Source organism: Moschus berezovskii, chromosome 6 (genome assembly GCF_049115385.1).
Source record: "Moschus berezovskii isolate FMDL1 chromosome 6, NW_MosBer_1.0, whole genome shotgun sequence".
NCBI lineage: Eukaryota > Metazoa > Chordata > Mammalia > Artiodactyla > Moschidae > Moschus > Moschus berezovskii.
The window spans coordinates 74618479-74634562 of NC_142465.1; the positions used below are offsets into that span (position 1 = coordinate 74618479).

The 16084-nt window shown below is 42.1% G+C and overlaps 1 protein-coding gene across 3 annotated transcripts in view; it reads left to right on the plus strand.

The window, feature by feature from the left end:
• Positions 1–15218, plus strand: part of POLR3B (RNA polymerase III subunit B) — a 115251-nt gene extending 100033 nt beyond the window's left edge. For all 3 annotated transcript variants that reach the window (XM_055394426.2, XM_088837164.1, XM_088837165.1), the window contains 5 exons: positions 1169–1272; positions 1826–1992; positions 7380–7493; positions 8854–9027; positions 14211–15218. In XM_055394426.2, coding sequence (XP_055250401.1) covers positions 1169–1272; positions 1826–1992; positions 7380–7493; positions 8854–9027; positions 14211–14340 — 689 coding nt within the window. In that variant the 3' untranslated portion in view covers positions 14341–15218. The remainder of the gene's footprint in view (positions 1–1168; positions 1273–1825; positions 1993–7379; positions 7494–8853; positions 9028–14210) is intronic.
• The last annotated feature ends 866 nt before the right edge of the window (positions 15219–16084 follow it).

Consider the following 16084-nt stretch of genomic DNA (forward strand, 5'->3'; position numbering starts at 1 on the left):
CTCTTTTTCTTTAGACTTCAGGTCTTGGTTTTTATAACATGTCACACACAAAAAAATCTCTTTTGAAATAGTTTGAGTAATTATGTAGAAACCAAACTGAGGAAAGAAATGTTTCTTTGAGGACAGTTTTCTTTTTAATAGATGCAGATGGTTGATAGCTTCATGTACAAAGGAATATAAATTTCATATTTTGAAACATTAAAGCATTTTTTCTTGTTCTAATGCCATTGTACACTAGCTTTCTAATTCTGAATTTTGTAGATTGTGGTTAGCAATCTAAATTGTACTCTTGTATTCCTCCTATCAACAAAGAAGTCAGAGGAATATAAAATTATTTAAATGGTAAGATTTTATAGGTTAGATTTTTAACTCTACAGGTTAGAATAATATTTAGGGTGTAATAAAGTACAACCAATTTAAGAGACTATCAGTAGATTGCAGAGAGTTGGTGGGGTTTTGTTTTGTTTTCATGCTTAGAATTTCATGTCTAACTCTAGCCTTTTCTTCCAAGAATAATTTGGCATTTAGTTTCTTGTTCAGCTTCACAACTTCAATCTGAGGTCCCTTTTCTGATGGGCTGTCAACTGTAGGAGTTACAGTTCCTTAGGGCAACTTAGGGGAAGCCAGGGGAGCCGGGGCAGAAACCGGCCCCCCAAGCCAAGGGCTCAGCAGCCAGTGGGTAGACCTGTCAGCACATCGGCCACGCACAAAGTACTCCTTGTCCCAGGTTTTAAAACCACAATTTAAACACACCCCTCGCTCAGTCAGCTCTCTGTGTTTGGTGGTCAGAGAACTCATAATTCTGGGACCTGGGTACGGCAGATAGTACATCAGGAGCTGGGTGACGCAGAGTGAGGCTGCTGCTGACCTGTAGCTTCAGGGCTCTTGACAGGGCCAGGACTGCTCTCCCCTCTCCATGGCTGGAGAGGCTGGGCGGCAGCCGATGGCACGCTGTGTGTTGTGCCAGCAGGGTCCGCCAGGACAGTCGTTTTGAACCGTTTGTCTAGCAGGGCGGTTGGAAATTGCTTTTGTTAACTCCTGACAAGGACCACGGAGAAGGTTTGAGAGCAGCAGAGATAGAGATGGCAATGAGGAGATGTCGGTACAATTCTGTGCTCTTCCTTCCTGCCGACTGGCTGTACGTAGCCCGGAATCTTCTCTCCCCTAGGTGTCTGCGGCTTGATCGTCCCTCAGGAAGACATGCCATTCTGTGACTCTGGCATCTGTCCGGACATCATCATGAACCCCCACGGCTTCCCATCTCGAATGACGGTCAGTCCGTTTTTCAGAGACGCTGCTTTTAAGGAAGAGGGCAAGGCAGTTGGAGGAGACAGGACCCTGAAACTGATTTTCAGAAAGGGCCCTTTGAGCAAAAATAGGTTCCTGACCAGGTGGACTGATCTCCCAGTGGGAGGTGGAGAGATCTGGGCTGTCCTTCAATGGCAGTCTTCTGAGTGATGAAGTTACCCCCCAGCAGAAGACTCCGTCATATCAAACCTAACGCATCTCCCTCTCTGTGGCTGTCATTTTCAGCCTGGCTCCACTGCTGACCAGCCTTGGGACTTCAAAGTTGCTTACCCCCTTGTTCTTCAGTTTCCTCGTGTGCAAACAGAGGGAGATAATACTATCTATCCCATCGGGGTTTTGGAGGCATAAACTTAGGTCACAGTAAGAGAGGATAAATATTTGCTGCTCCTAATTTGTCACTCTTATTAAGAGTAGTAGTCTCATTATTTTTGGGGGGAAGTAAGGCCAGAGCTAAGTAAACCAACAGAATTCCTGCACCACAGGAAGGTGTTCCCTTAAATCTGTTCATATTACGCAGGTGGGAAAGCTAATCGAGCTGTTGGCAGGCAAGGCCGGCGTGTTAGATGGCAGATTCCACTACGGCACCGCATTTGGAGGCAGTAAAGTGAAGGATGTGTGTGAGGACCTCGTCCGCCACGGTTATAACTACTTAGGGAAAGACTACGTTACATCTGGCATCACAGGGTGAGTGTGTGTTTAGACATCTTAAAAGTATGATTTTATTAAAGTAAAAGTCTGATAAGACATAAGAGCCCTTAAATACAGCTGGACTTTTTTAAGAAATCTGAAACAAGAAAATCCAGGTTGGTGGTGGATGTGGCAGCTAAGCTCTGATGATCATGACTTTGCAATGTGTGTGTCTCACATCAGCACTCTGTATGCTGTTCCTGATGTTGTATGTGAATTGTATCTCAGTTAAACTGGGGAAGGGGAGAGAAGAAAAGTCCGAATTTAGAAAACTAGGGCTTCCTGGGTGGCTCAGTGGTAAAGAATTCGCCTGCCAATGCAAGAGACACAGATTTGATCCCTGATAAGGGAAGATCCCACATGCCTCGGAGCAACTAAGCCCACGTGCCACAATTATTGAGCCTGTGCTCTAGGTCCTGGAAGCTGCACCTACTGAGCCCACGTGCCACAGTTACTGAAGCCTGTGCACCTAGAACCTGTGCTTTGCAGCAAGAGAAGCCTGCCCACTGCAGGAAAGAGTAGCCCCTACCTGCTTGCTGCATCTAGAGAAAAGTCTGCACAGCAACACAGATCCAGCACAGCCAAAAATATAAACAAATAATTTTTTTTTTAATTAGAAATCTGATAAATTCAGGAATGCTGTTTTGCTGAGGAGGTTCTCATTTAAAAAGTAGAAAAGATCTTATTTACTGAAGTAGGATTACCACACAACTTTTAAAGAACACGTCAATTGTGTATAATACAAAGTCTGTTAACTGTTGGCTTTTCTCTGTACTTCTATGATGAATTTCAGGTATTTTGTGCTCTGACAGATAGCCTGAGGCCTAACGTTTGCACAGTCATTCACCAACAGCGTGTTAAACACCTAAGTATATAACAGTGAACAGAATAGACATGGTCCCTCACCTGTGCGTCTGACCATTGAGATTTGTTACTAGACATTAAAAGATATAGATTACTTTCTCAAATGATCTACCCAGACTGTAATAATGTGAATTTCTTTAGGTGTATCATGGTTGAGATATTATAGAAAATCACATTACAGGAAAAGAGTGATGGTCCATTTCAAAAATGATTCAGTGAAATAGCTAAGGTCCATTTCAAAAGAAAAGTTGTCATTGCTCAACTGGTCGTTTTACTCTTTGCTCCTCATCCAGAAATAATGCAGTAGTTGACCAGAAGGTGTGCAGAACTGGTGACTCAATTTGGCGGACCTTCTGAACATAATTTTACTGGAAGATTTGAATGGGTTGTTCTCTGCTTCTTATGAACAAAACTATAGACTATGTCTACACCACCTTCTGCCGTGCCCCCAGCCAAGCCATTCATCTCAGTGGCAAAGTTTGAGAAACACTGTTCTGGCTTGTTAGTTGAAAGTTCCACACATGACATACAAACATATTCACCCACCAGCTTTCATCTCTGTTCACATTTTTAAGCATAATTAGGAGGGAAAATTGCATATGGCTTTATTCAGTTAATAATAGAATGGCATTAGGTGACAGAGTTCCAGAAATTCTACCATGAAGAGCCATACAGTGGAGAACTAGAATCATTTATTATTAAAAGCTGGAAAGAAAGGGGATCAGTGTGACCCCCTTGTACAACTAAGAAAACTGAGAGAGGTCATGCAATTACTTTGTGACAGGCCTAGGATGAGAATATTGTCTCCTGACACCCTGTCCATTGTGGCTTTCACTCTACTGTGTCTTCCAAGAATCTGGCTGTACTTAAGCCAGTAGAATAGCTTGATCGATGCAAAAGTCTTTTCCAGTGATGCTGGAAGCATTGTAAGATGTGTACCACACAAGCAAGGGCAGGTGCTTTTGTGTCCTCTCTGCCATGTCTGTTTCTTTCTTTGCTCTTTTACTCTTGCATCATGCTATGGCCCCAAATTTACTTAGTAGGGAAAGCCCTGGATTTGAATCACTGTACCACTCATGAGATCGATCCGGGGTGTTCATTGGAAGGACTGATGCTAAAGCTGAAACTGCAATACTTTGGCCACCTCATGCGACGAGTTGACTCACTGGAAAAGACTCAGATGCTGGGAAAGGTTGGGGGCGGGAGGAGAAGGGGACGACTGAGAATGAGATGGCTGGATGGCATCACTGACTCTGTGGACATGAGTTTGAGTGAACTCCAGGAGTTGGTGATGGACAGGGAGGCCTGGCGTGCTGTGATTCATGGGGTCGCGGAGAGTCGGACACGACTGAGCGACTGAACTGAACTGAAATGAACTGAACTGAACCACTCACCAAAGGAGATCCAACCAGTCCATTCTAGAGGAGATCAATCCTGGATGTTCATTGGAGGACTGATGCTAAAGCTGAAACTCCAATACTTTGGCCACCTCATGCGATGAGTTGACTCACTGGAAAAGACTCTGATGCTGGGAGGGATTGGGGGCAGGAGGAGACAGGGACAACAGAGAATGAGATGGATGGACGGCATCACCGACTCTGTGGACATGAGTTTGAGTGAACTCCGGGAGTTGGTGATGGACAGGGAGGCCTGGCGTGCTGTGATTCATGGGGTCGTGGAGAGTCGGACACGACTGAGCGACTGAACTGAACTGAGCTGAACTGAACTGAACCACTCACCAGTTCTTATTTAGCTCTCTGTGCCTGTTTCTTCATCTTAAACATAGGGAAGAAGTCTCTCCCTCCCTGGACTGTGTTATGGATTAAGTCATGAGTTAGATGGCACATACTAGATGCTTCCTTTCTTTTGAGGAGGAAGTTCTGGGGCAGTTAAAAATGTTTTTAAAGGCATCTTTCTGGCTGCTCTTGCTCCAAACTGAAGAAAAAAGCTTTCTACTTTTAAAGCATTTAAATATTCACTGTCTTCTGAAACTCTTAGTACACCTTTTCTAAAGGCTCCTGAGTCAGCTATGTGACAGATGTTGACCAAGTACCAGTTGTGTGCCAGGCAGAGTCATTAGTGCTAGGGACCACAGTGGCAAGATGAAATGCTTATCCTGCAGAGTTTACTTCTCCCGGGGAAAAGAGGCAATAATCAGAGAAATAACAAATGTATATTTTAATGCCAAGCAGTGACAGATACCCTGAAGAAAATATAAGCTAGGTGAGAGCTGAGACAGTGCACTGGCACTGTGGTGCTGGGGTGCACAGCGGCCCCCATCAGGGCGCATCTCTCTGAAGAGGTGGCGTGTGTGACAGAGCCACAGGAATACCTGGTGAAAGAGTGTTTCCGGCAGAGGGCACAGTGAGTGCAAAGGCCCTGCAGCAGACAGGCTTGCTACATTTGAGGAGCAGTGAAGAAGCCAGTGTTGCTGAAATAGAGTTGCATGGTGGGGAGAGGGAATAGAAAATGAGTCAAGTGGACAGGAACCAGCTTGTGTTGGACCTTGTGGCTATGATACACAGTTTGGGTGATACAGATTCTGAGTGTAATGGGAAACCACTGGGAATTTAGAGCAGAAGAATTACCTGCTGTGAGCTCTGCTTTAGAAGGAATCACTTGGCTTACTGTGCAAAGAATAGATTGTTGAGAGAGAAGAGTAGAAGCAGAGAGACAGATCAGAGGATTGTCTGCAGTGGTCCAGGCAAGAAAGGAGGGTGACCTGACAAGGGTGGCAACCATGAAAGAGGGGTTGTCCTGTATACACTCTTTCACAACCTGTTTACATTTTTTTCACTGTTCTTTTTAATTGAATGAAAGACTGTTTTAATTTTACAGTGCTTTATGATTTTCAAAAGTTTCACACATGGTCTCATATAATCCCATAATAACCCTTTTATCCTACCCCTGTATTGCCCCTCTCTCTTCCCTCTCCCCACTGGTAACCAGTACTTTGTCCTTTATGAGTCTGATTCTTTTTTGTTTTATTTACTAATTTGCTATAATTTTTAGATTCCACATATAAATGATATCATATGGTATTAGACTTTCTCTGGCTTTTCCACTTAGCATAAGGCCCTGCAAGTTCACCTGTGTTGCTGCAAATGGCAAAATGTCGTTCTTCTTTATGCCTGAGTAACAGCCCATCATATAGATAAAGCACATCTTCTTTATCCAGTCATCTGTTGATGGACACTTAGATTGCTTCCATACCTTGGTGATGGTAAATAATTTTAAAATGTTGTATGGAAACACAAAAGACCCCAAAGAGTCAAAACAATCTTGAGAAAGAAGAGTAGAGCTGGAGGAATCACTCTCCCTAACTTCAGACTGTACTACAAAGCTATAGTAATCAAAACAGTATGGTACTGGCATAAAAACAAACAGATCAGTGGAACAGGATAGAAATCCCAGAAATAAGCCCACACACTATGGTTAATTAATCTGTGACAAAGGAGGCAAGAATATATGGTGGAGAAAAGACAGTCTTTTCAATAAGTGGTGCTGGGGAAACTGGGCAGCTACATGTAAAAGAATGAAATTAGAACAAACTCTAACACCATACACAAAAACAAACTTAAAATGGATGAAAGACTTAAATGCAGGACTAGATACTATAAAACTTCAAGAGAAAAACTTAGGCAGAATAATCTTTGATATAAATTGCAGCAATATTTTTTTAATCCATCTCCTAAAGCAAAGGATACAAAAGCAAAAGTAAGCAAATGGTACCTAATTAAACCGAAAAGCTTTTGCACAGCAAGAGAAACACCAATAAAACGAAAAGATAATCTAATGAATGGGAGAAAATATTTGCAAATGATAAGATTGATAAGTGGATGGGGTTAATATCCAAAACATAAAAACAGCTCATATGGCTCAACATTAAAAAAACAAAAGCCTAATTAAAAACTGGATAGAAGAACTGAATAGACTTTCTCCAGAGACATACAGATGGCCAATAGGAACATGACAAGATATTCAGCATTGCTAGTTATCAGGGAAATGCAGAGCAAAACCACAATGAAATACCACCTCACACCTGTCAGAATGGCTGTCATCAAAAAGAACAAAAATAACAAATGTTGGAGAGGATGTGGAGAAAACGGAGCCCTTGTACACTGTTGTGGGAATGTAAATTGGTGCAGGCACTGTAAAAACAGTATGGAGATTTCCGAAAAAGCAAAAAATAAAAACTCCCATATGACTCAGGAATTCCATTCCTGGTTGTATATCCAAAAAAACCAAAAACACTAATTTGAAAAGATACATGCACACAGTGTTCATAGATTTTATTTCCTAATTGAACAGTATGTCTTTTATTGCATCTGTGGTACTTTTATATTTTCAGTTCTAGCATTTTATCCACTGCAGTCTGAAAGTCACTCTCTTGCCCATTCATTCAGTCATAAACTCATTCAAATACAGATTAGGACTTGACAGTGATGAGCCCTGAAAAAGGTTGTCTCTTGTTAGCCCAAACTTAGTTCCTTAACCTAAAACTCTGACCTTTCTTGCAGTGAGCCCTTGGAAGCATACATCTATTTTGGCCCTGTGTACTATCAGAAACTGAAACACATGGTGCTTGATAAGATGCATGCCCGGGCCCGGGGACCACGAGCTGTCCTTACCAGGTAAGAGAAAAGCATTTATAATGTAGTCAAGTCTGTGTTGCATTTCTTGGATGTAGCAGTAGGTAGATGTCAAAATTTAGGGTGTTAGGCATCAACAAAAATCACATGTATGATTAATGTGAGAAAATAGTCACCAATTGAAAATCAATTCATAGGTAAGCAAACCCATGGAAAGTCTTGCCAATAGTCTCCTAACAAAGTCATTTATCCTGCACCAGTTAGGGCTTTGGTCCCTAACCTTTTAAAGTATTTTCAAGCCCAGCAGATACGTAAACCACAGGGAGTCCATTTAGGGGGCCAATAGGGGACCAGTTCTCATACAAGAAGGAACGGCCTGAGTGGGACACACAGAACCTTTCCAGTCTCTGGGGAACCTCCCATCTGGCTCAGGAACTCCATCCTTCCAGGGGATTCCTGATCTTTTCCAAATTTTATAGAAAACTCTGCTTCTTCCCATGTTTAATCTGTATCTTAACAGTAAAGCTCCTCTCTGGAGCCCTGGCAATAACTATTGGGGACCCAGGTTTCTTCCATAGCGTGTTCTGCTTAGTTTTTCTATTTTTAAGTAACAGAGAACTGAGACATCTTTGAAAATACTCAAAAGACTTTCTCCCCTGATTTGAGAACTATATTGTGCTGATAATGATGATAGAGATGGTGATAGTAATGCTGTTTTATGTGATTATATGTTAGCTGTTGTTATATCACAGAAGATTGTGTAATTATTATTTCCATCTAATAATAATATTAGCAGCCACTCGGGTTATGTCTCTTCTCATTGAAGGCTCTTTGGGATAGATTGTCTTACATGCATTTTTACAAATGAGACTGAGAGCCTGAGCAGCATGCTCTTGGTCGCTGTCTACAAGCAGTTTGACAAATACCATACAGTATCACTTACATGTGGAATCTAGAAAAATGGTACAGCTGGGCTTATTTACAAAGCAGAAACAGTCATAGGTATAGAGAACAAATTTATGGGTACCTAGGAAGGAGAGGGTGGGATGAATTGGGAGATTGGGATTGACATATATACACTGCTATGTATAAAGTAGATAACTAATGAGAACCTACTCTGTCACACAAGGATCTCTATTCAGTGATCTGTGGTGACCTAACTGGGAAGGAAATCTGAAAAAAAGTGGATATATGTATATATATAGCTGATTCACTTTGCTGTACGGCAGAAACTAACTCAACATTGTAAAGCAACTATACACCAATAGGAAATTAATTTTAAAAAACAGAAGCAGTTTGAATCCAGGTGAGCCCTGCTCTGTAGCCTTGTGCTTTTAGCCAGCATGTGATGCTGCCTCTTTGTTTGTTTAGTACAAACACATTTGTCTGACTTGTTCCAAAGGCAGCCCACTGAAGGTCGATCTCGCGATGGTGGTTTGCGTCTTGGAGAAATGGAACGTGACTGTTTAATCGGTTATGGAGCCAGTATGCTTTTACTAGAGAGACTAATGATTTCAAGTGACGCCTTTGAGGTTGATGTCTGTGGGCAGTGCGGACTTCTGGGGTACTCCGGCTGGTAAGTGGATACCACATGCCTCTCACACCACATCCCTCGCCTCTTAAATCACAGCTCAGTGTTCCACCCTGCATCTTTCCCACATATTCTCCAGCCTTCCCCATCCAGGCATTCCGGAATTCAGGATTCTGTATGTACGTGCTTAGTTTGTCTGCCTAGTGTTCTGCTCTCTACGACCACTAGAGTTTAAACTCCCAAGGAGACTTTGTCTTCTTTTTAATGTTATCTCAAGTACCTTTTATAACACTATTCATCTGTAAATACTAGCAGATTCAGAATTATAGCATATTTTAACTAGTATCCTTCGATAGAAAGTGTCAAATGTCCTTGTTTAACCTTAAACCCAAAGAACCAGGTATGTTGCCCTAGCTCTTATAGCAAATTGGTGACAGAGCCGGGACCTTGTCTGTACCCTCTCTGCTTTATGCTTGACCTGTGAATTCCCTGAAGTCAAAGACCACATCTGTCTCAGTTTTTCACTCAACAAACATTGAGTAAGAATCAGCTACATGGCAGACACGGTTCTAGGCCCCAGAGTTATAGTGGTGAATAACAAAGATGAATGGCTGCTCACAGGGAGCTTGTCTTCTAGCTCAGTCTAACTCCATTCTGTCTTGTTTACCTCTGCTTCTCCAGCCTGGGACCTTTTTGATGCTAAATAAAATATAATTGCTTAGGATAATCCATAGGTAAATTGCATAATTCATAAACTTTGTAATTTCTGTGTCGAGTTCAGTACACAGGCCAGTTAAAAGATGATACTCTGTATTTTTTGTTTGTGCTTGTTTTCCTCCTCGTACTGGTTCTACTCTACCACTGAAGAGCAGCTGCTCTCTTTAGTTGCGATCCAGAGCCCTGAAGATCCCCTGCAGGCAGGAAGGCCAGCAGTTCCCTGGTGTTTCCTCACTCTTCTGCCAGAGATGAGGTCTAGCAAGGTATAAGGCAGATGTGGGACAGGAAATAGCCTCAACTCCCTCACCCACCCTCCCAGAGCCCCTTTCCCCACTGAGTCCCCCTTCACAGCCTCCTTCCAGAGAGAGCCCCAACTTTTTGCCATTTGTTGCTGCCAGTTTCTTGGTGAATGAAAGCAAATCAAGAGTTGAAATGAATGAACTTCTTTGAACACAGTGTATATACCTTGCTAGTTACATGACAAAACCCTTTAGCCAATTATTTTATGATTTTTTTTTTTTTGGTGTAAAATAGTTGAGAAGGAGTTGTCTGTTTCTTATCTGTGAAGAAATCTTTTCGTATTAAAAAACCAACACCAGAGGTGGCTGTTTGCACTTTGTTCCTTTCACATGATGGCAGAGAGGAGGTGACAGTATTCTAAGCATAAGCCTGGGTGTTGCTTTTATCAGTGACATGGGAGGGGCTGTTTCAATTCTGAGATGTCTATTTGTCTTTTGAAATGCGTATTGAGTTTGCTTTTTGTTGTTCTGGCTGTGTAACACACCAACAAATTGTGTAATAGCGAGATGCCTGGAACTAGTTTCACTATGCTTAAGTCTTCTAATTTGGTGCAAGGATTTTTTTTTTTTAAGCTTAAACTACAAACACATATATCTCATATATATGGAGGCAGGGAAGTTCAAGATCAAGGTATGAGCAGATGTGCTGTCTGGAGAAGGCCTACCTCCTGGTTCGTAGACAGCCATCCTCTGGCACAAGGATCTCAAAGTAATTTATTTTGAAAAGATGGTGCAGAGGAATCATTTTATTAAGAACAGGGATCATGAGACTTCAGAGAGTTTCCTTTTCTTCTCCATTCGCCTCACATTCCCTCCTGTGCCTCCCACTCAAAGAAGAAAGAGAGTGTGTGTGTGACAGGGAAGAGAGAGCAAAAAAGAACCGAAGCAGTAGATGAGCTTCATTCACGTACTTTGAAAACCTTCCCCTGTCTTCCACTAAATACTTGGGGAAACTCACGTAAGCTGTGGTTGATCTCCTTGTTCTTCTGTTAAATTATCATCTCCTTTGCTGCTTTGATTCTGTCTCATTTAGAGATCGTTTGATGGCAATGCCTGATTTTGAAGCACATGTGTTCAGTGTGTATTGTATTTGAAATCCCTTGAAAGAAGACTAACTCAGGTTATACAGTTTAAGGGTCTTTACTGTAATTAATCAGACCTGGATATGCCGTAGGTCTGATTTTAGGTGGCTTGCTTATACCCTGTTGCCAACAGAAAAAAATAAAATCCTCATCCACCCTGGGAGTCTGGTACCCTCCTCGCGCTGCTTCCTAGCAGAGGGGCCTAATGATGCTGTCATTTTCCCGTCCTTACCTGATCAGGCGCTCTGGGTTGTGTGGGAGGGAGCACGGGGCATTTGTTGGAGGAAGTCGCTCTTTAATGAACAGCACAAAGGAGGCTGAGTAATTAGAGCAGTTCAGAACCTTGAAACTGGCCTTTTGTCAGTGATTTGCACATTAGTAAGGCATTGCTATGGGGATGTTTACAGCAAGACTGTTGTTCTACAGAAGACACGGAGGGTGTAAGTCACAAAAGAGAGGAAAACTGCCGAGAAAAGAAAATCCCTATTCGGATAATTAGCTCGTAGAGGATATTTCACTGGACAGTCATTCCTCATGTGAAGCCACAGCCTCCTTCTTGCGCTGCTTTCGCCTTAAAAAAATCAGTTTCTTTTCTTGTTGTTGGGGTCAAGTCTCTTCCTTTGGAACTCTTTCAGAAATAGGGTAAAGCATTATATATTTTTATTTATGTATATTTTATCTGTATATAGGTGCATGTTTTATCTGTATATATTTATGCATGTATATATGTGCATTGGAACATTTTAAATGATGAGAAATATGTAATAATAGAGAAGATTAGTGGACTTTCTGGATTATGAATCAACACATATGGAAACTTTAAGCAGATGAGCTTAGATTGAAGTCACAGGGTAATATACTGGTCAGGAGAATCAGCAAGACATTCCCCCAGTTAAATCCATTTCTCTAGTTTAATTAAAGCATGAACATGATTCCTGAATAAATTAGATCAACCCAGGCACATTTAAAAACATAATTCATAAACTGTAATGCATTCATGAGGTCTTTAGGTAATCTTTTAGGAAAAAGTCATCCATAATGTTCCTATTATAATATTGATGGAATCAAATCTCCACAGTGCTTGTTAAGGTCTCTGCAGGTCCCCTAGTGGGGACCCAGGCATGGGTCCATCGTGGCTTGTCCTTTTTCCCTCCACCTCTCCTTGGAAAGTTCGTATCTGCATAGTCACCCACCATCTTGTTCAAATGCTGAGCCTTAATATTTTGCTTTTCTAAAATTAATAAAGCTTTATTTTACTGATGGCAAAAATGACCCCCTGAATATTTTTATTATATTCAGTTATAAAAAAATACATATATATAGAAAAAATACAAATTGTCACATTTGTGACAATACAAGTTCCTGCCACCCACAGATGAGCACTATCAACATTTTAGCGACCCTTTGGGGACATTTCTGTTTGCCAGTAGTTCTGTGGTTTAGTTGCTAAGTCTTGTCCGACTCATGGACTATAGCCCACCAGGCTCCTCTGTCCATGGGATTCTCTAGGCAGGAATACTGGAGTGGGTTGCCATTTCCTTCTCCAAATAGTCTGTACCCATTTTTATTTTAAATCATGAACCCCTTTGAGATTCTGATAATAGCATAAAAATAAAATTATAAACACCAGAAAATCTGGTTATAGATGATTTTGGAAGCTTCGTGCATTTGCTGAAACCCATCTGAGGACCCCCCATGTAATCACGCTGTTGAGTAGACTGCTTTTTCACTCCATACTGTGTCCTGGACACCTTCACATTTCACTAATCTGGGTCTGGCTGCACAGGGTTCTTCTGCATAAATGTCCTGTAATCTCAGAACCAATGATTTATTGGACATGTGAGTTCTAGCTTTATGCAGTTATAACCAGTTTGACCATGAACATTCTTGTGCCACTTTTGTGGTTACTCAGTGAAATGACACACACCTCTACAGGTTTAACACACGTTGTCTTCCTGCTCTGGTCTGCCGATCACTAAGGAATTTCCCTCCAGCCCCCAGTCAGCACTGACTCGTCTAAGCCATGGTTGCTGTTCCTCCTACATTCATTTTGCACCCTGTTACCTGGGAGGATCCAGTTTTCTACCTGTTAAGTTTCAGGATATGTACTGGAAATCTACTGTCCCAGGTACCCCCAGACCCTTGAGATATAGGGTGAGGTCCTATTTTGGTCTGAAACCTAAGAGAATAATTCAGTTTCTCCCCTGGGACCCTTCTTCCATTGTAGCCATTGATTAAGATCTAGGTTCAGTTCACTGGCTTTTCCTGAAGGAAGAGAAAAGAAAACTAATTGAAAGAGCAGATGTGTTGGCTCAGAGCAGGTGCTGTTGTGAGGATAAAATGGGAATAGATGAACACACACAGGAATCAGTGCATTGTGAGTGAAGTGGCCTCCAGGACTAAGGGAAATATCTGTGCTTGAAGAGCACTGGAAAAATAAGTAGCATTTGACTGCACACCACCTTCCTATATGAAAGTCTTCTCTTGCCCATCACACTTCAAGCCTTTCAGTGACAGAAAGCAAATTGAGCATCTTGTCTAGAATTGTATAGAGCAGTAGTAGCTTTTCAACTACAGGGATAGGGACTAAATTGTTTTGAAATTCTTTCAACAACAAAGACTAAATCTGAGTAACTTTCAGATAGTTCAGATTTCTGGGCCTCATTCAAAACAAGTATATAGGCAGATATTTTGCATTTAAAGAGAAAGGTCTAGAAGTGTGGATGCAACTGATTAAAAGTACATGCTTTTAAAACTGGGGGAGTTGTATTTTGGTTTGTTTTTTTTCTTTTCCTGCCTTGGATGCTTCTTTTTATTCCGGGGGTGTATACATACATATTTGGAGAAGGAAATGGCAACCCACTCCAGTATTCTTGCCCAGAGAATTTCATGGATAGAGGAGCCTGGCGGGCTGCAGTCCATGGGATCGCAGAGAATTGGACACCACTGAGTGACTCACACTTTCACTTTCATACATACATATTTGATAGCGTGAATCAACACTGAGGACTAGGAAACGAGTGAACTCAATAGGATGGTCGTGGAATGGTGCAGAGCGCACCTTCCCTTCCTTCGCACTGCCTCCACCCCTGAGTTGCTGTCCCTCTAACGCAGCTGACTTGGGTTTCAGGTGCCACTTCTGCAAGTCGTCGTGCCACGTGTCCTCCTTGCGCATCCCATATGCCTGCAAGCTGCTCTTCCAGGAACTGCAGTCCATGAACATCATCCCCAGACTGAAACTGTCCAAATACAACGAGTAAGGATGGCCCAGATGGTTATTTAAAGAGAATGGTCGATACGTCCAACGCAGTGGAAAGTGGACAAGATGAGGACCACCTCTACTCTGGGGAATTCAGATATCCTTTGAATTGTTCTCTTTCTCAAAAAAAACTAACCACATAATTGATGGAGCGGCTTTTTATACATTGGGAGACTTGGCTGAACAACCTCCATCAACAGGCCTCATGGCACGGGAGAGGTGCCAAAGATGCAGACTCTAGTGAAGTCTCTTGTCCATATACCAGATGTGATTCACAAGTGGATGTGAACTGAAAGATAAACTTTTATTTATGTCCTGGTATCTTGAAATTTACTCATTAGAAAGACCTTCCTCCTTAAGAAAATAATGTTTAGGGTCAAAGAAAACTCAAGATTCTTAGGAAACAGGAAGAATCTGTTTGAGTTGGTTGATTCCTTTGTCTGGGAGGCTGTTCTGAGCTGTGTCTATAGGAAAGACAACAGCAGGAAGCTGAGAGGATAAGTCGGGGGTCTTTCTTGTCTGGTACAGTGAGAGAATAAATTTTCCCAACAATTGAATCTTGTCTTTATACACCCAATTTTTTTTAATATAAATGTATTTATTTTAATTGGAGGCTAATTACTTTACAATATTGTACTGGTTTTGCCATACATTGACATGAATCTGCCCCGGGTGTACACGTATTCCCCATCCTGAACCCCCCCTCCCACCTCCCTCCCCATACCATCCCTCTGGGTCGTCCCAGTGCACCAGCCCCGTGCATCCTGTATCATGCATCGAACCTGGACTGGTGATTTGTTTCACATATGATAATATATGTGCTTCAATGCCCAACTTTTTAATTATATTAATAAATGCCTTTCTACCCTCTTAAGTTTACCAAGGATGTCACCTTTTCTTAAGGACTAACTGCTACTCTTCTGAACCGCCATGATCATATGCAGTAACATTTGTTGAGTATCTAAAAATAATTCCATGGATGCTTTGTTAAGTTTTCCATCCCTTCCATTCCTGCCAGGATGTTTAGCTGTTCATTTGGTTTTTAATCGGACAGCACTCTTCATCTGATTCTATAATAGGTTGTTCTTAATTGCTCTGCCCTGAAGCCGATAAATACTTGTGTTCGGGATTGTTTGTAAGTCAAGTTTGAGTAATGATCTAAGGCCGGGTCCCCAGCATGTCACATTCAACCTGTGCCACAGAATATTAATAGAGTTCTAGAATCAAGGTCCAATGTCAAATAAGGTTGTGAAGCAGGATGTATCCACACTAAACTACCACGGACTTGTTTAGAGGCTTTACCAAGCTGCTGTGTGCTGGGACTCTCTGAAAGCGGGAGCCAGGCTAGTCACTGATGTGGGAAGCCAACCTCGACAATCTCACTCAGTTCCTAGAGGTTTCTCAGGATGGACTGAGGGGAGCAGGCCTTCTCCAGCCATCTCCACGCATCTCTGTTCCCTTCAGGGACTAGGTAGGATTTACACAGGCAGAGGGGTTTGAATGCCCAGATCTCTTGCTTCAGCCGGTGGTTCCTTTGCGTCTGGCTTTGTTGTTCTCAAGAGTGTTGGTGCCTGAAGATGACTCTGCTAGATTGAATATGTATGTCCTGCATTTCATGGGCCATTTAAGGAGCTTTGTACGGTAACTTTGACTATTTCCTGTTACATGACAACTCCACTATCAACTCTGGTGCTAAAGATGCTGTAGCCCTGCCCTGTGAGGCATGCCACGACAGTGACCCCTGG